At 52.9% G+C, this 27,953-nt stretch overlaps 2 protein-coding genes across 6 annotated transcripts in view; one reads left to right on the plus strand and one right to left on the minus strand.

Annotated features, from left to right (window-relative positions):
* The window catches only part of LOC104876175 (coronin-7), a 93,960-nt gene extending 66,272 nt beyond the window's left edge, over window positions 1-27,688 (plus strand). The window contains exons 28-32 of one of the 4 annotated variants that reach the window (XM_010644086.2): window positions 4,991-5,075; window positions 6,094-6,230; window positions 6,575-6,640; window positions 17,236-17,308; window positions 27,517-27,586. In XM_010644086.2, coding sequence (XP_010642388.1) covers window positions 4,991-5,075; window positions 6,094-6,230; window positions 6,575-6,640; window positions 17,236-17,308; window positions 27,517-27,527 — 372 coding nt within the window. In that variant the 3' untranslated portion in view covers window positions 27,528-27,586. Of the gene's footprint in view, window positions 1-4,990; window positions 5,076-6,093; window positions 6,231-6,574; window positions 6,641-6,798; window positions 6,939-7,042; window positions 7,201-17,235; window positions 17,309-27,516 lie in introns of those variants that run through there. The other 3 variants (XM_010644083.2, XM_010644082.3, XM_010644085.1) reach the window with 3 other exon arrangements.
* On the minus strand, window positions 7,808-15,135 carry Glis2 (GLIS family zinc finger 2). 2 transcript variants are annotated; one of them, XM_010644088.3, is made up of 6 exons: window positions 14,714-15,135; window positions 13,685-13,857; window positions 12,933-13,109; window positions 12,728-12,861; window positions 12,529-12,650; window positions 7,808-10,651 (listed from the first exon to the last, which is right to left on the minus strand). In XM_010644088.3, the coding sequence occupies exons 1-6, from the start codon at window positions 14,883-14,885 to the stop codon at window positions 9,849-9,851; spliced, it is 1,581 nt and encodes a 526-aa protein (XP_010642390.1). In that variant the 5' UTR covers window positions 14,886-15,135; the 3' UTR covers window positions 7,808-9,848. The 2 variants fall into 2 exon arrangements, with proteins under 2 accessions (XP_010642390.1, XP_010642392.1); XM_010644090.3 differs by having other exon boundaries at window positions 12,529-12,647; window positions 14,714-15,134.
* Window positions 27,689-27,953: the final 265 nt, after the last annotated feature.

Raw genomic sequence — 27,953 nt, forward strand, 5'->3', positions numbered from 1 at the left:
TTCACACCCCCGTAACAAAAAAAAAAAAAAAAAAAAAAAAATGTTGGGGTTAGGAAGCCTGGTACAAGTACGATAGCAGCCTTGCTTGGTGATACAGGTCTCTACAACGGAAAGCCTCAATTTTGTAATTCTAGTCACTTCATAGAGGAACTATGTTAAACTAAGAGCAGCAAAGACATTGAGTATTTAAGTGAAAGCTGTTCTAAGAGTGGGGGTTAAAGGGAGGGGAGGAAAAAAATAAGTTGAGGGAAAATGGAGAGATATGAATGCCAAACAGAGGTGTTAACCAAATTTGCAGGCAGCTGCGGAGAACTGTGTATGGGAGATCCAGACTTCTTCAGCTTAGGGAATTAGGAAGTGTTTGGAAACATAAGAGTTTCTGAGACTACAGCTTTGGGCAAAGGAGAGCTCAGGGGGCGCCTGGTTATGTTGGATTCTTGGACAGCCAGATTTAAGTACATAATGGGCATCTGCTGAGCAGGTTAGTGCTAGGACCCCAGGAATAGTGAGGCAGATGTCACAATTGTGGTCCTGACTTTCAGCTGTTTGGGTGACTGGGCTTTTGTCCAGTCTCATTGCATCCTTGAGAAGGATGAATCTCAGCGACAGGCTCTTCATCAGCCTGAGAGCCTGCAGCTCTGCTTGAAGGAACACTGTATTGTACACAGGTCTGCTGGGAAGCTGGACTTGCTCCTTCCTTTTTTTGCACCCCCTCCCCACAGGTTCTGGCTGTGTAGTCCAGGCTGGCCTTGAACTCACTGTGTAGTGCAGGCTTATTCTCAGACTCTCAGTCTCCTGAGTTCCAGTGCTATCTGTGGTGCTTTACCCAGCTGTGGGTTTCGGTGCTGCATTGTGCCAAGTTGCTCCCTAGACAATAAGTATATGCGCTGACCATAGTGAGCCCACAGTTAGAGTCCTGTGGCTCTGACCTAACTTCTGCTCTCTACCTAATGCTTGGCTTGTAGTTGGTCACCACACGGGGCGTGTTGATCTGGAATCTTCAGGCCTGAGTGTCAGTTAATTATGGGCATGGCTTTACCAGTTGCCTTTTTTTCTGAGACAGGGTCTCACTTTGTAGTTCAGGCTGGCCTTGAACTCACAGCGGTCCTCCTGCCTCAGCTTCCCAAGTGCTGGAATTATAGGTATGAGCCACCATGCCTGGCCTTACCAGTTGCCATTTCCATCACTTATGGTAGGTGTGTGAGAGGTTTGCCTGATCGCCAGACCACTAATACCAAAGAGGGTCTGGTCTGGAAGCAAAGCTGTTCTGGGTGCCTTACCTCCTATGAGGAGAGTATTATATGCTTCATTTTTCAGGAAAGAAAAATGAGTTTCAAAAGGGTTGAGCAGTTTGCCCAGGGCCACATAGCTGGCGAGAGGCAAAGCTAGGGTTCTAGGCTGGATCAGAGTCATTCTCTTTCTTCTGCTTCCCAGGTCTCTAGGGAATAATATTACGTTATACAGTCTTTACCCTTGAGGAATCGGAGGAGCTATAGCAGATGAGCTTCTGTGGCCTCAGGCGTGGTGACACACATCTGTAAACCTAGCACTTGAGGCTGAGGCCAGAGAATTGATGTCAGTTTGAGGCCAGCCTGCGCTACATAGAGAATTCAAGGCCAGCCTGAACTATATAGCGAGACCCTGTCCCTAAAAACCAAAAAAAAACAAAGAGCTGCTATATTAGAAGAAACTTTTTTTACTTCCCACTCTTTGGCCATTGCTAGATTTTGTAAATCCAACAGTAATAAATGAAAATAAATACCTAACTGATCACCTACCATCTCATCAGGCTCTGTCAGGCACCTTAGAGGCATTATCTTGTTTAGTCTCTATAACAGCTGTATTATAGTCCACATTTTACAGGCAAGGAAATGGGCTCAGACTTGAGAACTTGTCATGGGGCACAATCAGAATTTGCACACAGGGGATCCCGAAGCCCTCCTGTGTAACTGCTATACTGCACAACCTCCCCTGGTGGAGGCCCCTGCAGAACCCTGGTAGACTCCATCAGCCATCCTGCCAGCTCCCTTGGCAAGCCCAGGCAACTGCTGACAATTTGCAGGTCAGTCCTGCCTTATCCATGGCCAAGTGGACAGGAGAACCACTATAGACTGTGGAACCGCAGATTATTATGCCACTTTGGCCTGAAACAAGCGGGGGTGGTTGGGGAAGCTTCCCAGGCATAGCTTCAAGTGGGATTTTTTAAAAAAATTGTTGGGTGCCAGGGATTTAACTCAGTGGTTCTGCCACCTGCCTCCAAGTGTTAAGGGCCCAAGTTCGATCCCCAGTACCAAAAAAAAAAAAAATTGTTTTTTAGTGCTGGAAATCTTACACCCTGGGCAAATGCTTTTACCACTGAGTTACACACCCTGTCCTCAGCTGTAGTTCTTTTCAAATATTTTCCTTATTTTGAGACAGGGTTTTGCTACATTGTGGAAGCAAACTCAAACTTTCGATCCTCCTGCCACCACTCCTCCTGCCACCACGCCTGGCTCCAGCCTCCATTTTTTTATTTGTTTGTTTGTTTGTTAAACAAGGTCTCACTGTGCAGTCCAGGCTGGCTTTAACTTACTATGTATCCCAGGCTTGCCTTGAACTTATGGCGATCTTCCTGACTCAGCCTCCTGAGAGCTGGGATTATAGGCAAATGATGCCGCACCCAGTGGCAGCCTCAATTCTTAACATGCGTTATTTAGCAACAGTCATCAGTTTCAGCAGAAAAGTAAGCCAGTAATTACAAGGTCAGGTGATAAGTGTGTGGCAGCAGAGAGACACAGGCTTTTGGTGGGAGTTGAGGTCACCCTGAAAGGTGATCCAGGTCAAGAAAGCTCTCTGGCATCACTGATGGCCTGCAGACAGGACTAGCATTCTGTCTCAGCCTCCTGTCCCACTTGCGAGTGGCTTTAGGCAAGGACAGCAGAAGTCAAGTGATTTTACCCCGTAAGCAAGTGTCCTGTTACTCCATACATGTGCAACACAGCTGGTTGTAATCTCTCTCCACCTTTCATCACACAGGGTCTTCCCTGGGCTATGCTTGCTAGTGTGAAATGCTCACCTCCTTATGAAATGGAAATCCACTTCTGTTTATTCATTCCCTTGATGGCCCATAATCACATCCTGCCTGTTAGGAAGGACAGGGCTTTGGAAGCGGAAGGAGGCCAGTTCTGCTAGAGTCTGGACTCCCCTGGGATCTGACAGCCCCTCTTTGGCCTCTGCGTTGAGTTCCTGAACACTGGTCGGTTTGCTCAGTTGCCTCCCTCCAATCCCCAAGATCCTGTGGAGGCAGCAGGCGATATATGGCTTTGTGAAGCGTGCACCAGGCCTGAGTTCCCCTCCCCTCCCCTTTGCTGGCCATGTGCCCTTGGGCTGGTCACCAAACCCCTTGAGTTACTGGGATTAAATGGCACAAACAATAGAACACGTTTGCAGTGCCTGGCACACAAGCTCAGGACAGGAGCTTGACTGGCAGGAAATCTAACTACATGGGTGTACAGAAAGAAAAGTACAGTGAGTATGCTCCAGTGTCCTCTGTGTGCTTTCACTAACAGACATGGAGTCTCTTTATGTTTTGAGTACTAGGTGAACCCCAGGGCCTCTGTCCTGAGCTAGATTCTAAACCCTTTGTACATTGGCTTTTGTTGGGACCAGGGATCAAACACGAGACCTTACGCTTGTGAGGCCGGCGGGGTGCCACTGAGCTAAATCCCCAGCCCTGTACATATTTTTTGCTATGTTGCCTAGACTAGGCTTGAACTTGTGGTCCTCCTGCTTCAGCCTCCCAGGACCACCATACTTGGCTCCCAGGGCCACAACTGCCCCACCCCTTTTAATATTTTGGAACAGTCTTGCTAAGTTGACCAGGCTATGTTCAATCTTGTAATTTTCCTGCCTCAGTCTCCCGAAGGATCATTTTTATGCATGCTATCTACATATTATTCCAATTTCACAATAAGATCTATGTTTTTTCATGTCATCTGCCTTCTTTGTCTTATCTCCTGCCAGCCCAGGTTATTGGCTGCTCCCATAATGTCCCTTATACTTTCCTTCCTGTCCCTCTGCCTAGAAAGCCCTAATATTCTCTCACAATTCTGTCTTACCGTTAGGACCCAGTTCAGGGAAAGAGAAATCTTTCCCCAGCACCTGTGTCCTGTTCCTGAGTTGCCTTTGTAGCTCTGGTCTCATTGAGACAGAACTCCCTTGGTGCCTGCATGGGACACTGAGTCAAAAGTTGAAGGTCTATATAACCTTGCTGTGTTGCAGCCAATTTCCCTGCCAGGCCTTGTGCGTCAGAGGGCAGGGACCAGGTTCTGTGTATCTTTGTACTCAAATGCAGAGATCATTATAGATGAAGGCCCTAAACCAGTGTTTGAATGACTGGCTGTGAACCAGTAGCTGAAGAGATAAACTGGCTGTACTGTCTTCAATCCCTGCACCCTCAGTGGTTGTCTGAATACCCTCCTGTCAACTTTTAGCTCCTGCAGGCGAAAATTGTCTTGCTCTAAGTGAATTCTAGTAATTTTGTTGTGTTGACTGGAATGGACTCCCAAGTACAGGACGTGAATAGTCTTGGGCAAATTAAAATGGGTCTGAGTTTCTGCACTGGTGAAATGGATATTGGATCAGCCAATCTCAGAAGCACAAGAGGAGTTATCTTGGGCCCTGAGGTGGAAAATTACTATCTTGCCTGGAAGGCAGCAGTGTTTCTTCCTAAGTTGTGCCCTCCATCTCCAATGGCATTGCCTTGGCTCCTCTCGGCCTTTCCTGATAGGCCGCAGGAGGACTAGCCTACCTCTGGGGACTCCAGTGAGTATCTGAAGCCCCCCAGAGCAGAAGCTTTGGAGGAGGTGGCCTGTGGCTGCAGCTCAGTGCCTCATGCCTTCCACTGTCCAACAGCCTCAGATGCTAGAGATGGCAGCCATCTCTAGGGTGGGTACTTCCTTTGCAGGCCTGAGAATACAGCCTGCTGACCGGGTGCCTGCTCTGCCCACAGGCCAAGTACCTGGCCCAGATCATTGTGATGGGCGCGCAGGTGGTGGGTAGAGCCTTTGCTCGAGCCTTGCGGCAGGAATTTGCAGGTAAGCTTGGGCTCATCTCCTCCTGGGCTGGGAGGTCCTGTCCAGGTCATATTTCCCCCGTAGGCCAGGCTGGTTGTGAATGCAGGGATCCATCTGTGGGTGAGGGTAGCATGGGGTACTTCTCCATGGTAGGGGTCACTGCCCAAATCTGAGACTTTCTCATGTAAAGGAAGTTTTATCTTCACCGAGGCCTGGTTAGCATGAGTATCCAGGGCAGGAATAGGTAGATTGGCTCACCTGGCTACCTGCTTTTATAAATAAAGTTTTATGAGAACACAGCCATACCCTCAGGCTTGTGAGGCACCACTGAGCTAAATCCCTGGCTTAGGCTTTCAGTGAATGCTGAGCAATTCCAGTACAGATTATTTGGCTGCAAAGTTGAAATATTTACTTTTAGGACCTTTTAAGGAAAAGTTTGGCTCCTGATTTTAGGGTCATTGAAAGGGAAGTAGTCACCTGAGGCAGTCTGCTTTGGTGGTCTGTGTCTCTGCTAGTAGCCAGGTGCTGGCCAAGCTGTTGTTCTCCTCTTGCTCTTAATTTCACACGTTGTCTTGTGGTCCTCATACTAGCCTAAACTACTCAATTTGCTGTGCCTGAGCTGAGGATTAAGAGAAAAAGAGGTATTTGTGATGTAGATTGGGGACCAGGGGCCAGGTTTTTTGTTTGTTCGTTTTGAGACAGGGTCTTGCATAGTGCAGGCTGGCCTTGAACCTGCAGCAATCCTCCTGCCTCAGCCTCCTGAGTGCTAGGATTATGGGCGTGCACCACCACGTCTGGCTCAGGAGCCAGGTTTTATGGTCAGATCCTGCCCTGATCATCCAGTGAGGCATGTCTGTCCTTGCTTTCCCATCAACCTCTCCCCTCCAAAAGAAGCCACTACTGGAGAAGAATCTCTCCTGGCCACTCCTGTTCCTGTGTCTCTTCTGGGTCACCTGGCAGGGTTGAGCCACCCACTTGGAAGGCCCAGGGGGAGCTCTGGGCTGCTGAGGGCTGAGTGATCACCCTCATGTCTACACAGCCAGCCGGGCAGCAGCTGATGCCCGGGGACGTGCAGGACACCAGTCTGCAGCTGCATCCAACCTCTCCGGCCTCAGCCTCCAGGAGGCTCAGCAGATTCTCAACATCTCCAAGCTGAGCGCAGAGGAGATCCAGAAGGTGAGGCTGCCAGACTGGCTCCTGGAAGTGGGGGAGGGAAGCTGGCCAAGACAGGTGGAGCCTCGGACTGCATCCATCGGAGATTCCCACTTGGAGGAGCCAGTGTTGCTTAAGTTTTAGGCCTTCATCAGGGCAGTTGCAAAGACATGGGGCACCTGAGAGGAGCAGCTGAGCCCATCCCTTTCTGGGTACTTGTCCCATGTCTGATCCTGAGTGGTCATAGCATTTTCTAGAGTTATATAGTGTGGCATGTAGGCAGAGGTCAAGCTGTTTAGCTTCATTTCCTTGTTAGCTTCCCAGGTATCTTTCCTAGAGACTGAACTTGCTCATCATCTCTCCCACAGAATTACGAACACCTATTTAAGGTGAATGATAAATCCGTCGGTGGCTCCTTCTACTTACAGTCAAAGGTAAGTACTCTGATTCTGCAAGAAGGTAAGCTCCTCTTCACTTGGGCCCCTCGCTTTTAGGAAGGGCAGCCGTCACTTAGTAGTTTGGCAGGCCTTTATCCTTGGTACCCTTGCCTCAGAAGGATCTTTCAAACTACCACTCCCTATGGCTGCTCCAGTTCCACAGGGCTCAGCTGAAGGAACGGTGGAGCAGCCACTGGTGGTGTCCACAGACCAGCAGTGCAGGTGCCCAGGTGCTGGGCTCTTGTGGAGAGGCTGTCCGCAGACTGCTCCTCACCCTGGGACACTGCTAAATGAGGTGTTCATGCCCTGCCCACTGCCCTGTAGGAGGGAAGGGAAGAGGCCAGCTATGCAGGCAGAGGGCAGAGGCTTCGCCACAGCCTGATCTCCTGACTCCCCCAGGTTGTCCGTGCAAAGGAGCGCCTGGATGAGGAACTCAGAATCCAGGCCCAGGAGGACAGAGAGAAAGGGCAAATGCCTAAAACGTGACTGTTCACCTCCCCCAACCCCACCGCACTGCCTCTTTAATTTATAGCTTGGTAATAAATGTCTTTCCTGCATTTCTCTTGTGCGTGTATGCCAATTCTAAAAGGCAGGTTGCCCTTCCGGCTGTTGTAGGCATTGTAGGACTATGCTGGGATGGGAGGCGGGAACCTTTGACAGCCCAGAGGGTGGGGTGAGGGTTGGGGTTGGCAAATGGCCCATGTGACAGCCAAGACCTGTCAGGGAACTCCTGCTCCCAGTGCTGGGCTCCTTCCAGTACCTGTGAGATGGAAATCTAGTCACCATATTTAGGTTCCTCTCTGCTCAGGGTAAAAGAGCCCCTGGCCAGAACTCCATAAACTGGGCTTGAACATCAGCCCAGTCCATCATGGAGAGCTGGACAGAATGCTCAGCATCTAGTTCACTAGACATTCATGGCAGGCCAAGGACCTGAACCTTGGAATGTGCATAGTCGAGTGTATCTCTTCTCTTCGTGCCTATCTGCCATAAACGCCCTTGGCCACATGTGGAGGGGGTGGCACCTGCAGGGTCCAGAAGACCTTAGTTGGGGTCTTTGGTGCTACATCTGGGGTACCTCACAGCCAGTCAGGATGGGGTGGCCTGGGGTCAGGTAGCCCAGCTCCTGGCACATCCATGACACCGAAACCATCTTTGTAACTCGCTTTTATTGTTTCTTTATAAACTTCCTCTCACATGGAGGAATATATTGTTATAGTCATTAGCTTATCTCTTTTTTTAAACTCTATGCTAACAGCAATGGAGCCAAGAGGAGGAAAAACATAAGCTACAATAGAAAGGCACTTAGAACCTGTTAAAATACTGATATCCTGGAATGTGCAACAACAAACTGACAACAACAAAACATTTCACCGGCCCTTGCAAGCCTGGTCTATCACAGAATCACATGCTGAGCTAATGTCACCTTCCAGTGCCCTGTTCCTCTGCTCCTGGGCTTGAATCTCAAGCCCATAACCCCCAGCCAGGCACTTAAGGCCTGAGACCCTGACAGGAACTGGGGAACGTTTACCTGGGTCCTGGGTGGGGCCCAAAGAAAGGAGACCAGCTCCTCCCTATCTGCTCACAGCCCCTTCAAGGGGCAGAGCTAACATGGCCAGGCCCTATCAGGGCTGGGCTCCTAGGCCCAGCAGCCAGGCAGGCCAGATCAGGGTGACCCCTCTGGGGCAGAAGGGCAGTCCAGCAAAGGGTGGGGTCCGCAGAGCTGCTCAGAGGAACTTCAGGGCCACTGAGGAACTCACTGCCACTTGGCAGCTCTTCCGTTCTGCAGGTAGGGACATGAAGGGGCCTGACCACTCTGCAGTCTAGTGGCAGGGCTGGCCTAGAAGCCAGAGCTCCCAGCTGCTGGCAGAGGAGAAAACAGTAAGAGGCCTGGTGGTGGTGGGCTTACAGGAGTTGCAGGGCCCAACTTCCTGGGATGGGGTGGTGGGCCTGTGGAGCACATGTCTCCAGCGTCCTTGACTTACTCTGGCCCCCAAAGAATAGCTGGACTCTTACTGAGTAGCACAAATCCCAAGGGAGCTCGCTGAGCGGGATTCGAGGGGAGACTCCACCTCTGGGTAAAACTCTCAGCTGGAAAAGCTAATGGAAGCGATCCTGTCCCAAGTCAGTTTCCTTCCTCTAGCCAGCTCTTTCAACAAGGGGCCAGGCAGGCATTCTTTACAGCCTGGCTTCCCCCAGTCCATGGCCTCTAGAAATCTCCCTCTCTCCAGCCCCTCCCCAGTGTATCATTGTTATCCCCAGACCTGGAGCTGCCTCCTGGCCTGAGTTGTCCCAGCATCTCCCTTCTAGTGCTGGACCAGAGGCCTAGATCTCTTGGGCCTGCTTCCCGCACTTTCAGTGTGCTCAAGAGGCAGAGGAAGAGATCCCCAGGTACAGGACAGATGAGTGGTCAGCTATTCCTTCTCTTTCTAGTGCAGCCAACCTGGCAGTGCTGTCTGATTTAGGCTGGGCAAGGGGTTGGGGCAGCCGACCAAGCAGGCCTCCCTTCTCCAGTAGTCAGGGAGGCACCTTGTCATAAGGGTAGGCAGGGAGAATGAGGTGTCTTCCTGTGGCTTAGCCTGGCCTGCGTCTTTCTTGCTCTCCCTCTAGAGGGTTGGGCTAGAGGGAAAGGGGTCAAGAAGCTGGGTGAGCCTAGATGGGGGAGGACCACCGATTTCTAGGAACTCCTTAGGGCTCACACATGAAGAGAGTGGCAAGAGCCTGACACCAGCAGGCAGAATAGGTGCTACCCTACCCACCCCACGGCTGGGACTTGGACAGCAGTCTGCTGGACCCTAGCTGGCAAGGAGACAAAATAGGGAGGGACGGTGACCTGCCCAGGTCAGCCACAGGATGAAGGAAGCACCAGGGTAGGAGGTCAAGGAAGATGAGAGTGGAGGATGGGCAGAGAGGCGCCTCATAGAAACTATGAGGCAGGAGGCCAGAGGCGAGTTAAGGCCTCAGCACCCAAGAGCATGGCTTTCCTTGGATGGCAAGTCCAGGTCCTCACTTGGGAGCTGGAAGACCAGCAGTGACCTTCTAGCACCATCCCTGCTGCCCCCTCATCTGAGGCTGCAGCTGTTTGAGGAACACAACCACCAGACCCCAGGGCAGTAGAATATTATTGCTGTTTCGCAGAAGAGTTTCTGTTTGTCGGGCAGGGGCCTGGAGTTGTTGACCTTACAGCATAGCTGGTGGGCAGAAAGGCTCAGTTCACCACAGCTGGTTTGAGCAGCACAGAGCCTGGTGGGATGACCACCAAGCCAGGGGTTAGTGCCTCTGGGCTGTTGGCTGAACTGACCCCCGTGGACAGGTCCAACACAGTGCCCGGCAGCAGGGAGAGTCCATCGGGGCTTGGCCGGGAGCGACCGCTCTCCGTCCTTTCAAGGGGGGTCTTGTGGCCCTCCATACCCAGGGCCCTGGTAGGCACCAACCCATGACTCTTTTCCCCCTCAGCCTTGCTGCCAGCGGAGCCAGCAAGGAGGGAGACCACAGGCAAGCCCAGTCCACCAGCCCCAAAAGGGGAGGGCAACAGTGGGTTCTTGGCCAGATTAAGGGGCAGGACGGGGCTCAGCAGCCCAGGGCCCATGCTCCCTCCACCCCCACCCCCACCCCCACCCCCATTGCCACAGGCCAGGGCGCTGAGGTCAAGGGGGCCTGGGGCTAGGGGCAGGGGCAGGCCAGGTAGACTGGGACCTCCAAAGAGGGCAGCAGGGTTAGGGATAATGATCTGGGCCCCACTGACATAGGGGCCACTGTCAGGGGCAGGCAGTGGCGGTTTGGGGGGAGGGCGCAGCTGTAGGAGCTCCTGCTGCTCGTGGGACACAAAGTGGCCGTGGGCTTTGATGTGCTTGCGCAGTGAACTGGGGTCCGTGTAGCGCTTGTGGCAGCCTGGCATCTTGCAGTAGTAGGGCTTGTCCACGTAGTGGGTGCGAGTGTGCTTGAAGCGATCACTCGAGTTGGAGTAGCGCTTGTTGCAGCCCTCATAGGGGCAGATGTACGGTTTCTCACCTGCAGAGGTAGGTCCTGTGAAGGGTCTCATTCCTCACACCCCACCACCAGCCCCCTCCCGCAGCCCAGAGCATGTGCTATGTGACTGGGAGGTATACCCAGCACCTGGCCCAGATCTGGCCCAGGTCAGGGCAGCAGGAAGGACCCAGCGTAGTTAGGGCCCAGCTCTGCTGTATCCTTGCTATGCATCCCTTAGCTCCTTTGCCACAGACTGTGTGAACTTCATTGGGCAGAAATTGACCTTAGAGATTATAGTTGATCAAAAAATACAGCTAATGTTTAAAAAATTTTAAAAAATCTATTACAGTAAAAAGACACATTGCCGCCGGGCGTAGTGGCGCACGCCTATAATCCCAGCACTCGGGAGGCTGAGGCAGGAGGATCGCTGTGAGTTCGAGACCAGCCTGGGCTACATAGTGAGTTCCAGGTCAGTCTCAACTACATAGTGAGACCCTGTCTCAAAAAAACAACAAAAAAAAAAGGACACAATGCCACCAACCCTCCTCAGAATACTCCCCCTTGCTTCAAACACACTTATCCCAGTTTTTGCCATGTCTTGAAGTAGTTCTGGAATTGCTCTTTCATGAGTGTCCTTAGTTGCACTGTTGTATGTACTTTGATGTCCTGAACTGATTCAAAACACTTACCTTTCCTGGTCATTTTGACTTTGGGGAAGAGCCAGAAGCACATCGTGTCGTATCCAATGAATGAGGAGGATAAGGACACACTCGATGCTTTTCCAAGCCTGCCTTTCTATTGGATTGCACTCAGCAAGAGCATTCATTATATTTTTTATTACACCTTTTAGAAGACACTCCCAAAAAAGGACTTCAGTTAGACATGGTGGCTCACACTTGCAACTCTAGCAACAGGAGGCTCAACACAAGTTGAAGGCCAGCCTAGACTTCACAGTGAGACCATGTATCAAATTTTTAAAAAAAAAATTTTTCCAGAACTGCTTCAAACAGTGGCAGGAATGATGGGATAAAGTTCAAAGCAAGGAGGAGTTTTGTTTTGTTTTTCCGGTACAGGGATTGAACTCAGGACTTTGTGCTTGTCAGGAAGGCTCTGGACTGCTGAGGTGCCTCCCCAGCGTTTTTGGGTTTTTTTTTTTTTAAGACGGTCTTACTATGTAATCCAGGCTGGCCTTGAACTCACTACATGGTGCAGGATGGCCTCAAACTTGTGGTCAGTCTCCTGCCTCAGTCACCCTGAGTGCTGGGATTACAGATGTGTACCTCTGCACCCAGCTGTAATTTACTTAAATGCACTGTATATCTTGACCAGCCTTTGTTAGTTATTTAGAGCCTTTGCAGAGGCCTGGCTTATGAAGAGTACTGAGTGCTGGCTGCCCTTTTTATTTGGCAGCCTTATACCAAATGGCTCAACCTTTACTGAGCTGCTACAGCTTCCCTGAGCCTTTGAAATGCAGCTGGTCCAAATCAGAGATATGCTGTGAGGGTAAGATACACACCAGATTTCAAAGACTGAATGAAACAAGTGTCTTTTTTGGGTGGTGGTATTTGTTTGGAGATGGGATATTGCTGTGTTGTCCAGGCTACTCTAGAACTTCTGGACTAGGGCCGGGGATTTTAGCCCAGTGGTTTCACTGCTTGCCTCACAAGTACAAGGTCCTGAGTTCAATCCCTGGTACCAAAACAACAACAAAAAAAAAAAAAAAACAAAAAAAAAACCTCCTGGACTCAAGCAATCCTTCTGCCCCAGTCTCCCAATTAGCTGGGACTATAGGCATGTACCACCACATCTAGTTTGCCCTTCATCTCTAAGGTCCAGTCTTTCTTTAGGGTTCCCCTGCCCCTGCTTCCAGCCTGCCCAGCCCTCCTCAATGGGCTGAGATCCCCACACTGGCATCGCACCTGTGTGAGACCGATTATGGATCTTCAGGTTTTCCAGGCGGGAGAAACTCTTGTTGCAGGTTGGGCAGCGGTGTGGCTTCTCATTGGTGTGTGTTCGGATGTGGATAAGCATCTTGTACCTGCTCCAGGGAGGGTAAGGGGGCACTAAGCTCACTGCATACCCAGCCTCTCCCTACTTCCCTTGTTCTCGCTCCCTCACCTGGCATTGAAGCCGCGGCCGTGGCGGGCACAGCCCTCCCAGTGACAGCAGTACCCCGCGTCCTTCTCAGGCTTCACATGGTAGTCATTGACATGGTCCACAAGGTCTTGTAGGAGCTCAAAGAGCTGGTTACACTGCAGGGCCAGGCAGGGTCTGAGCAGAACGGCCCCCCTGAGCCCCACCACTCTTCCTGGCCCCCACTCACCTTAGCCCAGCGACACACCAGCTGCTTGGGTAGGGGCAGCTCTGGCGAGAGGCACTTGTCCTTGGGGGGGTTTAGGAAAGAAGAAGCAGGCAGGTGCAAGGCACCCCCAGAGCCCAAGGGTAGGAAGAACTGAAAGGAGCTGGGGATGCCATCCAAATAGCGCAGTGGCTGGAAGTCCTAGGGTAAGAAGGCGAGGTACAGAGCTCGTTATTGCCCTGCTGAGACCCTCTGGCAAGCTTGGACTCCTTCTGAGCTCTTCCCTAGTGGACTGAATGGTGTCCTCCAAGAGATACATCCAGACCCTAATCTCAGATACTGGTGCTTGTGACCTTATGTGGAAATCAGGTCTTTGCAGATGAAGTCAAGTTAAGGTGAGGTCCTGCTGGGTAAAGGTGACCCTAAATCCAGTGACTGGTGTCTGTCTTTATAACAGAAAGGACAAGGAAGAATGGACACAGATACACACACAGAGGAAGAAGTCATGAGTAGTCCTGTGAAGATGGAGGTAAAGATTGCAGGGATGCAGCTACATAAGGGATGCCAGCAGCTATCAGAAGCTCAGGGAGGCAAGGAAGGCTTTCTTCCTAGAACTTTAGAGGGAGCTTTTCCCTGCCAACACCTTGACTTTAGTTAGCTTCCAGAACTGAGAGACAATAACATATTTCTGTTTTGAGCCTGCCAGTTGTGTAGTGCTTGTCATGGAGCCAGAAACCAACACATTCTCTCTCTCCAGAACCCTCACCCCTTCTTACCGGAGCAGTGGGCACTGGAGGCAAGTCCCCATTGCCCTGGCGCTCAGGGGACAGTGAGCTGCTGCCATTGGGGGAGTCCAGTCCAGATGGCGGTGATAAGCTGAGGTCCACCAGAGGAGCTACAGAAAAGCGTCCATCCACCTTCTCGGAGAACTTGGGGTTCAGCAGGAAGCCTGAGGGAGAGACATGATTCAGGAGGTGCTGGAGCCAGGAACCAGATGCCTTGGTGGGCCAGGCCCCTTTATCTCCATAGTGATCCCGGGAGCAGACATCAGCCATGTCTCCACAAACTACCTTGGGATCCCCAGGTATCTAAGGAGCAGCCTATGCAGCTAACAGATGTGACGATACCGCCTATCATGTTTGACCGTTATTCCCATGACAGCTCAGCCACAGGGTAAGAAAGGAAGTAGGACCCACCCATTTTATAGATGGGACTGGTCAGCCACACAAGTGAATAACAGAATTGGAACTTGAACACAGAACACCTGGCTCTTTGTGATACAGTTTTTGCCAGGCCCCTTCCTGCCTCTCCCTTCCATAAAATGGGGGGTATGGGCTGGGCTGCTTCCCAATCCAACTTAGACCTTGATGTTCAGGGTCCACATGGAGGCAGAACAGATGGGTGAATATACACCAGACGTGAGCACAAAGCATCCTTTGAGACCTACTTGCTAGGCTCAGCCCCCCAGCTCCACCTGCCTGGTTGACAAGCTGTTCTGTCTCAGAGTCCAGGAAGTGAGGTCTTGGAATGGTTGCTCTTACTCTTGGATGCTCCACACCCAACTGTCACATTGTCCGAGAGGCTCTCAGTTTGATCTGTTTCTGTGCCAGCTTCATGATCTGGGTGCCCTCAGCTCCCTCATCCAAAGCTAACCTTCCGGGAGGATGGCTGGACAAGCATGTGTGTGGCACTCTGAACCAAAGGTGCAAGGGACTGCAGCTATGTCCTGTATACACACCTTGGCTGTCCTTCCTGTCACCATGGCTCAATCACATCCAAGTCCCCAACCCTGCTTTGTGTTGTACCTGAAGGTGGGGAGCCTGGGGAGCCAGGTGTAGGGCTGTCATCCACCAGGCCCAGCTCCCTGTGCAGAGCACGGTGCCGGACCACACCCAGCGTCCTCTCCCGCTTCTCTCTCGCCGCCCGGAGCTTGGTGATACTCAGTTTCAAGTCGAGTGGCTCGTCCAAGGAATGCATGTTGATGAGGGGCTAGTGTCGGAGGAGGCAGCAGGCAGAAGAGGGTGACCAACTGGTCTTCAGGCAGGAACCTGGGGAAGGATAGGGGCAGTGCTATGACCCTATGACCACAGGCTCTTCTTCAGACTATACCCACTAAAGCACACAGGAAGTGGGAAGGGGTAGGGTAGGGAGATACTCCGAATAGCCTTAGCCAGAAGGAATTTTGAGAAAACCAGCTGTCTACTCAGGTTCTGCATCTACTTCTTATGATTTTTTTTTTTTTTTGAGACAGGGTCTATGTAGTTGAGACTGACCTGGAATTGTGTAACCCAGGCTGGTCTCAAACTCAGAGTGATCCTCCTGCCTCAGCCTCCTGAGTGCTGGAATTACAGGCATGCGCCACCATGCCTAGCCTTACTTTCCATGAATCTCTGGGGAGGCAAGTGTACATTCTTCCATTCATTCTGTCTCTCTGCTGAGGTGTAAACCCAGGGCCTGTGCGTGCTAGGGAAGTGCTCGCTCTCTGGCTAAGCTCCAACTCCAGCCCTTTTTTCTTTTATTTCTTTTTTTGGGGGGTGGGTACTGGGGATTGAACTCAGGTCCTTGCGTTTGCGAGGCAGGTGCTGGAACAACTGAGCTAAGTCCCTGGCTCTAGCCCTTTTTTCTTAAACTTTATTTTTCAGACAAGGTCTCACTATGTAATCCAGGCTGGCCTTGAACTCAACAATCTTCTTGCCTGTGCTTCCTGAGTAGCAAGGATTACAGGTGTGCACCATCATGCTGGGCATTCATGCCCTCCATCTTGCTATGAAACAGTTTTAGAGACAATGTCTCAAGGTTGCAGAACTAGGAAGTGGCAGTTATCAGACTGAGGACCTCAAAGATAGATCTTTTCCCAGTACCTGGCTAGCATAGTCCTATCTGACAGAGTGGGGAACCACACTGTGGGGAGGTTTGTCCAGTTAGAGCCCAAAGACCTAGAAGGAGGCCATGGAAGCAGCAAGCCTCCGTGCCTTCCTCCAGGAGGACACTTAGTGTTTCTCAGCCATTCACTTGCTAGGTGCCCCCACCTGTGGCCAGCAGGCAACTGTGTCATTTCCAAGGGAACTAGGCTAAGAATGTGTCCCAGACACACCATGCAAACCTTGGCCAGAGGGGTTGGGGGCACAGGCAAAGGGTCCCACCTCCCAGGTGAGGCCAAGGAGAGGCATCCACAAACCACAGGGGGCTCTTCTCCTAGCTGCCACCAGAGGGCAGCTGGGGACTGGCCAAGAGTCCAATGGGGGCAGGCTTGGTAACAGTAGAATTGACTCTGTATATAAAAATACATGTATATAGTGGATTTTTTGTTTTTTTTTTTGCTTTCAGTACTGGGAATTAAACTCAGGGCCTTGCACTTGCCAGGCAGGTGCAGCACTACTAAGCTAAAATCCCTGGCCCTATTTTTGTTATTGTTTTTTACTGGTGATGTTATTGTTATAATTTTCACTGTGTAATTTCTTTTGGGGGGAGGTGTTGCTAACTGAACCCAGGGCCTTTGTACTAAGCTACATCCCCATCCAATTTCTCTTTTTTTCTTTTGGTATCGGGGATTGAACTTGGGACCTTGTGCTTGCAAGGCAGGCACAGTGCCACTGAGCTAAATCCCCAGCCCCCCAGCCAACTTCTGACTTTTTACTTTGAGACATGGTCTGAATAAATTGCTAAATTGCCCATGCTGTCTCCTGCCTCAGCTTCCCAGAGAGCTGGGATTATAGGTATGCCACCATGCCCACCTCCCCTTTCTTTTCTTGGTACCGGGGATCAAACTCGGGTCCTTGCACTTGCGAAGCGGGCCACCGAACCGCTGAGCTAAATCCCCAGCCCCACCATGCCCAATTTTATAATTTCTCACTGGTGTAATTGTCTTCAGATATGAATGAACTCATGGGTTCCACTCTCCCTCCAAATTCACACTTCATTTTCCGAGAGCAATCTCTCCCCACGTGGGGGAGAAATTTCCCATCCTGGCCTTCGCTAGTCAAGATTGATACACTTGAAAATTCTCTTCTAACCAAATGTCACTGAGAGATCCAAAAGGGTGGACATGGTGGGCATAACCACCATATGGAAAGTGCTTAAAATACTCCTCCCCACATGTTCTTGGGTGCTAGGGTGGCCCACATGAATTCAGCGCTGCCTGAATACCCTCCCTGGAGTGGTCAGCCCAACATCCCCACACAGTCCTCTAGGCCAATACTGTATTTATCTAGTCTCCACCTGGCCCCCAGCCTGTCGTCCTTCCCCACAGTCCTCCACAGACACACCAAAAACAACATTGTCCCTTCCCTCACTCAGCCTTCTACTGACATGGAGTTTCTGGGCACAGGGAGACATTCCAGCCTCTCAAGCCTGTGTCATCAAAGCGCGGACAGCCAGCTGCTCTTGGCCATGGAACCCAGGTCTGTGACTTGACCATTAAAGCTGTCAGATCAGTTAGACCATCCCAGGACAGGGCTCCCAGTAGTACCAAGGGGCATGGAGAGCAGTGTGCCACCCTCCTCGAGGAAGCAGACCTCAGCTGGCAGGGAGATGGGTGACAGGGATGGGTGGCCTTGGGCCCCCTCCTCTGCCTGTGGGGGTAGGGAGCTACCCTTAGCCTGACCCCACCCCCTAACCCCCAGTGCACAGCTATGTCTGTCTGTGTGTCTGTCTGCCTGTCCTTCCACCTGTTTATTTTTAGACACAAGGCCTAGTCCGACCTCCCTGAAGCTCCTCTGTGCTAGGAGCCTGGAAGGGGAGGAAGGAAGTAAATATTTATGCTGATTAAGAATTCAGGAGCCAGGAAGGGCTGGTGGCCTGGTCCTTCTGCTGGCCCAGGGCCACAGGCCTCCCACAGCCCCTGTCTTCACCTTGGCCCCACAGTATAGAGAATGGGACCACAGGGAGCTAGGAATTCAAGGGGACATTAGCAACACTGCCCAAGCAACATCCTTTGGCACCTGCCCCCCCCCACCACCAATGCCAGAGGGAGCTGGGAAGGAGCCTGGCTCTGGGTCACTTTGGTGTTAGGACCTGCAGGGGATACTGCCTCCCGCATAGACCTGGGAAGGGCCTCAGCAGAAGCTTGTATCCCTGGGTGAGGCCAGACGCAGCCCCCAAGACAGGAGAGGAGACCTCCCAACACCCTCCCCCTCAACAGCAGGCCCTCCCCAGGGACCCCACCCCACCCCACCCTACCCCCACTTCCTGCTGCTGAGTTCTGTCCAGGGAGGCAAGGGTACATTCCCAAGGAAGCCAGAGCCTGGCCCTTGCACTGCCTACCGCTCCTGGGAAAGGAGGAAGGAGCCGCCCCAAGGCCCACACCTTACAGCACCCCCATCCCAGGCTGGCCTGCACTGATTTTTTACTCAAGGGCAGCCCCTCGGGGAGAAAAGGTCCTGTGACCTCTCCTGCTCCAACCTTGGCCAACCTCAGTGTTCCTTCCCCACCCCCAGCGGCAACAGCCCGTCTAAGCTCGGGTCTGCTCTTTGTTCTTGGGCTTGGCGAAGGGGACAGGCAAGAGCCAGGTTCCTGCTGTTCTAGAAGCCTTAAGTCAAGCACAGAGGAGGGTGGGGGGGCAGCCAGCCACTGCCTGATTTAAAGCTCAGGAAGGGGGGATACAGAGCCCCGAAGATGAGGGAATAGTGAAGGGTGATACAGCCCTAGGGCGTGTCTGCAGGAGTGGGGTGGTCCCTGAGGACAGAAGCCTGGCCTACTCAGTCAGGTGCCTACAGGGTACAGTGCCAGTGCGTGGAGGGCAGCGCACACAGGCTGGCCTATACCAGTTTCCTCTAGGCTTTACTTTAGAACCTCCCATGCCTCAGTTTTCCCACAGGGTGGATGACAGTATGCCTCTCACTCTGCTGCAGCGTCAGCAGCCAAGGGCCAAGACCTGGGAAGTTCATGCAGTGGCTGGTGCTGCCCAGTAAGCTGTGTGACACACCCCACCCACAAGGGTCCACAGGGAGGCTGTGGCAGTGGTCCACTGCCTTGGCCCTATGCAGCTGCAAAAGGAACTAATTAGAGCAGAGGGAGGGAAAGGAAGCTTCGTTGGTGGGAGGGAGGAAGCATGGGGGGGCATGTGGGGGGTGTGAGGACCACCAGGACAGTGGGGGTGGGGTATAACCCTCCCCCACCCCAGGGCAGGGGGTCACCCAGAGGGTGGGCTTCCTCCCCCCCAGGGCCAAGACAATGGCAGCTATTGTGCCGCAGTGCAGAGGGCCCCCAGCTGCAGGGCCTGAGGCTTGCTGGGGCGGCCTGGGAGGAGTCCATCTCACCACACTCCTTCCCAACTAGAAGGCCAGGCCCAATGGGGAAACTGAGGCTCAAGATCACCAGGGTAATGGCAGCTGACTAGAATCCTGCTCTGGATGAAGGCCCCCCACCCCCAAGCAGGAAGGAGGGCAGCTGTTTGGCCCTGAACCTGGAGGGGCAAAGGTGCATTGTGGACTGGGGCTTAGTCTCCTTGTCAGGAGAAAAGACCTTGCATGCTGTAAAGGAGGGAGCCTGTATTACTGCCCCCACCCCGCAGTGTGGGGTCAGGTGAGTAACCACAAGTGTATCAGAGCTGTCTGTCAAGTGCAGTGAGGGACACCCCGTATTCCTGGGATACCCCTAAGGCTCCCCACTTTGGTCTGCTGTGGCGAGTCCAACCTAGGACTTGGGGACAGTCTGTGCCTCTTACAAATTCATGTGGTCTCACTGAACAAAAGGGGACACAAGAACCTGGTCTGCCTGTACCTGTCACCTAGGCCTTGCTCTGTGAATGACTGACTCTAAGTCTGGCAGGGGCCATCACGTTAGCATTCTGGTCTTACAGATGGGGAAGCAGTGCCAGAAGGGGCACTGCCCCAGGTGGCACAAGCCAACAGCAAGCCCAAGAACAGAAGTTGTGGGTGTGCGTCACCATGACAGTACTCACGGCTACCTACTGATTGTCAGCACCTATTTAGGAAGGTGCTGTTTCATCCCTACTTTACAGATGCAAAAACTGAGGCTCAGAAGAATTAAATGACCTGTCCAGTGTCGCCTTGTCTGTTGGAAAGCTGGGCCCTTGGACATGGGGAAGGACAAAAGCCTCAGACTGGGCATCCTCTCCCTATCCAAAGGCTTGTGGGAGCTAGGGAGAACCCAGGAGGGGAAGCAGACAGGCAGGGGGTAGAAGGGGTAGAGGGTGGAGGGGCTGACCCAGTCAGTGAGGGGCCCAGAGGCCTGGAGAGCTGAGGACAGCAACGCTGCCAAAGCAAACGGGCCCCACAGCTCTGCATTCCTGGGAACTGGCTGTGGCTCCCTAGTCTGGCCAAAGGCTCCACCCTCATTGGCTGCCCAGCAGCAGGGGCTGGAGGGCAGAAGCAGGGTTTCCCTTCCCAACTAGGTAGCAAAGCAGGGTTCCAAATATGGGATGGACCACCTGGGGCTGCTGATCTAGCTTTGCAGCTTCCTGCACTTGACTCCTGAGCCTTATCATCCTTGTCTGTAAAGTGGGGGCAATGAAGAAGTCAGGTGGAAATAGGCTTTGTGGGAGATGCTAAAAGTAATAGGATCCATGGCACGGGATTTTAGCTCAGTGGCACTGCTCCTGTCTTAGAAGTGCAAGGTCCTGAGTTTGATCCTCAGTACTAAAAAAACAAAACCAATTAGAATACCACATGGCTTTTTTGGTTTTTTGTTTCCCCCACATGGGGTTTTGAAGAGAAAGCAGTGTGATGCTGCACATCCAGTCATTCCTGTTTCTCACTGGATGTGATATGCAACACCTAGACAGACCCAAGCACACAATGGGTGCTTAGTAAAACTTGTCATATGAATCGTCACCACTGCTGTCCACAGTGCAGTGGGGGACTGGCCATCCCCTCTGTGCCCACAGACACTACACTCTTACCCCAAACTGGAAGACCCTTGGCTTTGCCGAGGCCACTGGCTGGCCTATGCCCCTCAGAGATCCTTGAGTGCTGCCCTGTGGCATGACCACTGCAGGCCCTAGACATCATCCAGAGCCTGACTGAGCATTTAGAGGCCCTGGAGAGAGAGACTCAATCAGCCTGGAGATAAAGGCCTTCCTCCAGGCTGGGAAGTGGCAACCCGGAGCGGGGACCAGCAGATCCCAGAAGATGGGGCTCAGGCAGCACTTACTGGAGGGGCCTGGAGTTCACCTTCCCAGAAAATCTCTGGCTTCATAGGAAGCCCCACCCAAGAGGGACACTCACCAGCACCCTAGCCAGTGGGAACACAGGATCCCCAGCTACTGCAAATTCACAGCACAAGACCACAGTCAGGCCACTGGCTATAGTCTCCTGTGGCACCCCCGACTGGGGACCTCAAGCAGGTCTGTACACTGTTTTGGATTCCGCTTGGTAACTTGGGTGCCAAGATAAATGTACCAGGGATCCAGAGCATCCTGCAAGACAAGTCTTAGCCCTCTGCTTACCACTGGGAAGATGCCAACGACTGGAAACCCTGAGGATTCTCATTTTGGGTCCTTGGGGTGGAGGCGCCTCACATAGTAAGCTGAGCCTGTCAAGGTCACCTAGATAGTTCAGAGCTGGAGCTACAAGGCACACTGGCTGGCTCCCTACACCCCTCCTCTCCAGCCTCTACTACATGTGCTTCCTTGCCAAATGCCAGGGGAGTCCAGCACACTCATACAGATAAACATGGTGATCCAGCTGCAGGGTTAGCCTGGCACAGAAGCTTCCCCTTGGCCTAGTGGCCTGGGCCCCCAACAGGCGGGCCCCCACCCCCTGCTGCTTGCCTGCCTGCAGCCACCTTTGCACAACTATGTCTGGTATTTTCCTGTCTGCCCAGTTTTTTGGGGGAGGTAGTACATAGGGCCACAAGCACTGCCTACACTGGGCCTGGGCCAAAGGAGAGTCTGCCAAGCAGCCCCCACCCCTGCCTGCCTGGCTGAGAGGGAAGGACAACAGGGCTGGGCCAGCAGATCTTGGGAGGGGCCTGCACCAGGGAAGCCAGACTAGGACACATACCCACAAGGCCAGGCACAGGCACAGGCAGCATTGCCACTCAGTGGGTCACACAGATGGGCATTCACCAGAGCTCTCTGGGCAAAGCACAGGTACTGGTCAGTGTCCTATAGGATGTGGTCATCATCACGACCCCCAGACACACAGGTGCATGCGTGTATGACACCAGTGCACAAACATATCCCTGCTCTAATGTCACAATCCAAGACCCAAGAAACACCTTCCCACTGTCCGGCTGCATGTGGACCCCAGACACCGAAGTCCCAGGGGGTCCTATGCCTGTGACTCATCCCTCCCACCACCCTGGGGCAGGCACCTGGCCACTGGGAACAGCTGCACCTGCCAACTCAGACAGCAAGAAGGGGTCAGGCAGGCTCTGGACTTTGGCCCTTCCCTCCTGTCTCATTCATGCATTCCAACACCAGCCCGGCCCTCTGTTGGTTGAGGGGCAGGGAGGGATGAGACCAAGAAGTCAGATGGAGCACAGGCACTAGGCAACAAACAGTGTTGGGCGCACTGCTCTGCTGAGGACTGAGGGGCAGATATGAATCAGCCACGTGGACATGGAGTGGAGTCTTATGCCAGAGGGAGCACAGGGTCCTTCACAGCCCAGGACCAGCCAGCATGCCCTTCACGTACCACCTGGGTTCATCCTGCTGGCCTTATGAATGAGATGCTCTCCTTCCCATTTTCCAGATGAGGAAGTTGACCAAAGTTGCAGAGGTCCTACGTAGCATAGCTAAGAAAGCATTCACCTTCTTGCTCCAAAGCCCAATCTTTTTGAGCCCAAGGCTGCATAAGCCCAGAAAATATGGGACTCACCTAAGAGACCACAGAGAAAGAGGCCCATGAGGGGTTGTGAAGGGCTGGGCCAGAACCAAGAGGGTACTTGGAAGCCATGGAGTGCTGTATCCAGCAGGGTACGACCTGCTGTTTCAAGCCAGAGCCGCCTTTTTGGGACCTTCCCTTCAGCACATCCCTTTCTTATGATCCTTGCCTCTGGAGAGCCCAAGGCTCACCTCTCAGGAATCAAGCAGTTCCTGCCTCACAGCCTTCCCCGTTTCCACATTCTCCTCCAACCCCCTCGTCCACCAAGTCTTTCCCGGCCCATCTTCTTGCAGCTCTTCATAGGCTATTCCTCCAGGTGCCCAAAAGCCTGCTGAAAGAGGACCTGCCTCCATCCCCAAGGCTGAAGGCAGGTTGTCTTCCCCAACAGTGGCTGTGATGCCTGCTATACCTACTGTGAGTCCAAGTCCCTACTAAGCTTGGCCCTTGCACAGTGTCCTGTGCACTATTTCCTGACCATTAGCCTCCGTATAGTCTCTCCCCTGCACCTGGCATTTGAAGCTGCCTTCCAAAAAGGGGGTCTGGAGTGGGCAGGGGTACTTTTAGGACTCTGGGAAGCTCCAAGCCCATTGTGAATGAAAAAGAGAAAATCCTACACCTGTAACAGCAGCACTCTGGGAAGCGGGAGCAAGAGGATCAAAACTTTGAGCCCACACTGGACAAATTAGCAACAGTGAGATCTGCTTCCAAAAAAAAAAAAAAAAAAAAAAAAAAAAAAAAAAAAAAAAAAAAAAAAAAAAAAAAAAAAAAAAAAAAAAAAAAAAAAAAAAAAAATTTCTAAAGGGCTAGGGATGTAGCATAATGCAAAGGCTCTGGGTCCAACTCCCTGTACCCCCCGCCCCCCGCCACATGGATGCAAGATACAGAAAAGGAAGAGAGAAGACCATACCAGCTGACCACTGACCCATTTCCCACAGTCCCTGGCCCAGCTCATCCCTCCAATCAGAGTAAACTGGGCAGGGTTGTGAATGAAGTCCTTGGGACCCGGGGTCAGCTGGCCAACCCAACTTGAGGTGGACCGAGGTCCTAGGATGGGGCTGGCCTAGAGTGGAAATGGAATTAGAACATCCTAACTACTCCCTTTTACATAGCATGTCACGCCTGCTCTTTAACTTCTAAACACTTCGTCTTCGGTGAACATTTGCTGAATGAATGCGTTAATTCATTTCTTGTCTCCACCACCCAGATAAGGTGGTGGGTAGTGATGGTGTAGGGGCTTGAGGCCTAAAGAATGATTTCCCAAGGTCAAGGTTAGAAGCAGGACCTCCTCCCTTGGCAGAGATGTCTCTTCCTCCTGTCTGAGACAAGGGACCCGGGTATAGATTGAGGGTGGAGGGCACAATGTGGATTTTCTTGGTCATTTGGGATGCCTGGAAGGGCCCAGCTTCATCTCCTGACACTCCCACCCAGCCCTGGCACAGAGCCCCAGTCAGCTAGGCAAGACTAGGCACTACCAGGGCACCACAGCACCTCTGGCTACCACCCTACACCCTTCTTCTGGGCCACCCTTGTCAGCCCCTGCTCACCCACTCTGGGCAACAAAGCAAATCTAGGAGCTGAAGCAGCCTCCAAACCCATGCTTACTCCGTTTTCTTTCTTTTTTTTTGGTACCGGGGATCAAACTGGGTAACACTGGGCAGGGTCTTGCCAGGCCTAGCCTGCTTTAGGGCCTGAGAGTCTAGGGTCCACAGGACCAAGTAGGGTGACCAGTGGGTACCCATGGAGCATGGCCTCACATAGCGGGAGAGTAGGACTGTTAGGGTAGACAACCTGCAGTCCTGGGCTGGGAGAAACTTCTGAAGTAGAAGGATGACAGAAGAATCTATAGCCATGGGGAGAGGGGACATCCCAGTTGTGGTCAGTGTGCCTTCAAGTGTAGGGTGTGGCTCTGGGAAGAACTAGCCCAGGCAAGGACCTGCCAGCCAGACCCAGGGTGACAATGAGGGCAAGGAAGAGAAGATTCCTTCAGATGAATCTGCCCTATGCCCAGCCCTTGAACTGGACAGGAAGAGGAGTGGAAGTGAGGAATATTCCAGGCAGAGCTGGTATTCCAGGGGTAGAACTAGACAACTCTACACCCTAGTTGCATTCTTTCTTTTCCTGACCCCATGTGACCCATGCCCCCCAATTTCTCAGAAACTCAGCTTCCCCCCGGCAATCTCCAACAGCCTGTCTCTGTATGGCCAGGGTGCCAATCTATGTGCACATGGTACCCTTGTGGAGACCCTGTCTGGCAGGCAGAACTGTTTTCTTGGAGGCGCCCAGCCACAGGCTGACTCAGTCGGTTCAGCTGTCTCCTGGGGCCTAGACCAGCTTCCCGCCCGTCCTTGGTCATGTCTAGAGGAGGGGACCAGGGGCTGGATTTGAGCCCCCTCCCCAGCAGCCATCTGCCAAGGCTGGAGTATGTGTGCAAGTGCATGTCACACTCACAGGCTGGGCCCCTCCCCATGGTGGGCCCTACCTGCCTCTCAGGCAGCAAAGACAAAGAAGAGAAGGAAGCCCATGCTACATGCCCCCAGTCCTGGAAGATCCTCAGCCCCTTCTGCCCACCCACCACAAGAGCATCTGGAGCAGATGGGAAGCCCCATTCCTCACCCAGAATCACTTCCCCTATCTGTGCCTCACAGGCTCCTCCCATCCTGGCCACCAGTTAAAGCCTCCACCCTTTCTGAAGGACCAGGAGTAGAAGGCCAGAGCCAAGGCCTCTGCACCTGCCCAGCCTGGGGAGCTTAAAAGGAGGTGTCTCAGCTGGGACAGCAAAAGAAAGGTCCTCCAGGATGGACCTCTGAATTCCCTCAGGACCGCTGTGAAGGAGGCTCCTGGAAACCCTTATCTTGTGAAGATCCCTGAGACCCAGAGCAGGCCTGGAGAGGAAGTCCAGGCTTCAACTTCTACCTCACATCCTCCAGGGAGGACTGGAACTGGGGCGGGGTGCGGGGAGAGCTCCAGGGAAAGGATGGGCTTGGGGCCCTAGGACACACAGCTGCTTCTTGGCCAGATCTAGCTACCAGTCAAAGCATACCCCACGACTCCCAGGCTGGGAAACTTAAGTGCCCGGCCCCCCAGCCATAAAGGACCGTTACCCATTTGTCCATGTGCCCTTCTCCACCCTGAGCCTCAGTTTCCACATCTGTCAAGTAAGGATAAATGTTGTCTCTCACAGAAGATTAACCCAACAGTTTCAGATGAGGGATGCAGGTTCCTACAAAGTTCACCAGGCCAGCGGAAGGCATTTGTGCTGGTTGGGCTTTTTTCAAGGGTCCTTAAAAGGAGTCACCCAGCACTACCCCCAAACCTATTTCACTGCCCTCGCCTCTCTGCAGACCAAAGGCTGGATTTTTGTTTGCTAGAGACAGCAAGGACTTGTGTGGCTAAGTTGGAGTCAGGAGAAAAACCAGGATCAGCCCAGACTGCCCCTACAGAAGATGCCCACACTGCCAGCACCACCAGGGCCTTTCCTGTTCCTGGGGTCAAAGCAGTGGCCGATCTCTAGCCCATCAGTTTGTTCAGGTGCTTGATGAAAATGCCCAGTCCCCACCCCAGGATAGGGCCACACAGGCAGCAGCACTGGATTAGCAGCTGTGTCCCAGGAGCTTTGCTCGGGTTGTAGTATCCACACCCATGGCTGGCAGCAGGCTAGCGCAGCGACAGGTATGCCACCCCGCCAACTGGCCCTGGTGTCCTCCAGTAGGTAAACCCCCAGGCACAGAGCCTCAGCTCCTCTCTGGGGACCTTTCACAGCCCCGCGAGAGGAGATAACTAGACAGATATGGGAAGCTCTTTTTCTCTAGCTGGTCCCAGAGACACCCCCACTCCTGAGGTGCTTAGGTGGACAAAGGGAGGAACCCCCAGTACCTTTGAGGTACCTCTGACTTCAGTCATCTGCTGTGAAATACAAAACCATACCCTAAGAAGGGATTCAAGAGAGCTTCCTGCAGCCTTGGAAAAGTTGGTGCCCAGTGCCACCTGTTTCCACCCAACTCAGGGCTTCTCTGGAATCCGAATTTCCCACTTGGACAAGGGGCCTCCTTAGCCTTCCCTGGATACAGGAAGCTGCAGAGGCATGTGGAGCTGGAGGGGCAGGTCAGGAACAGCAGCCCCCACAACCCCAGCAGGCCTCCCAAAGAGCAGGCCTGCCCCAGCCTCAACATCTGGTCCCCCAGTCAGCTGCTGCCCACCTCCCTCACCCCGGGATTGCCCCAAACTGTTTAGCACTGGTTGTACTCCCTCACCCAAGTAGAAAATTCAGATTCCAGGCAAGTCCAGTGGGTATGTGGAAATGCACAAGGGAAAATTTGGGGAAAACACATTCCTGTCTCCACACCACAGCTCAGACCCTCTGAGGATCAGGTAGCCAAAAGACCCTCCCACTGCCTGGGGCCATGGCCAAGCCAGCAGATGGTGGAAGGAATCCTGGGGCCTCTGAAATGGGGTCTAGCCTCCCTCCTGGCCCGAAGAGGAGGCTTAGCCGACCTTCCTCTTCAAGGAGACCAGTTTACCCTCCAGCCCCCCACTCCTGCTTCCTGCAAAGGGAGCCTGGGCAGAAAAAATGGCTGTGGCTACCAGTTCACAGCTGGGCTTTTTAGAAACAAAAGCTTGGGGGGACTCAGTTCACATGATTGTTTAAAATGAGGTTTTGAGATGTCTATGGCATCCAGTTATTCATACTAGCTCCACCCACAGATAATTGAAAGTTGGCTGTTGTTAGATTTACCCTCTCGTCTTCTCCCACCCGCTGCCCAATAGTCTCCTGGATTCTGGAGCTCAGGAAGCTCACCTTGTCTGACCCCTTGGTTTTATAGATGGACACTGAGACCACGAGAGAGGAGGCTGGCCATTGGAACTGGCACCAAGATTCGAACCCAGGACATCAGCCTCCCAAGCCAGAGGCTTTTCCTATTCACCCTACAGGCTGTGGCCTGGCTCCAGCAAATCCCTAAAGCCACTGACCCCAAAAGAAGTGATGCCTGGAATGGAGGTGACTCACTGTCTGGCTTCCCAGGATACCCCCTCCCTATCAGTGAGGGAGGGGCTGGCAGGTGTCCCGAAAAGAGAGCCAGGGACAGGCAGGTCCCCCAGGGAACCTGGACCAGGGTCACTCAGGGGCCAAAGAGCCCCAGCTGGAGGGATTTAACACCAAAGGTTAAAGGTCACAGACAGGGAAGGGCAGGCAAGCATAAGGGGTCAGCGCTAACGGCAGCTCCTCCGGAAAGGAGGGGGAGGGGAAAAGCCAAGGAAA

The sequence above is a fragment of the Fukomys damarensis genome, unplaced genomic scaffold (assembly GCF_012274545.1).
Source record: "Fukomys damarensis isolate Sample0158 unplaced genomic scaffold, DMR_v1.0_HiC HiC_scaffold_34, whole genome shotgun sequence".
In the NCBI taxonomy this organism is placed as follows: Eukaryota; Metazoa; Chordata; class Mammalia; order Rodentia; family Bathyergidae; genus Fukomys; species Fukomys damarensis.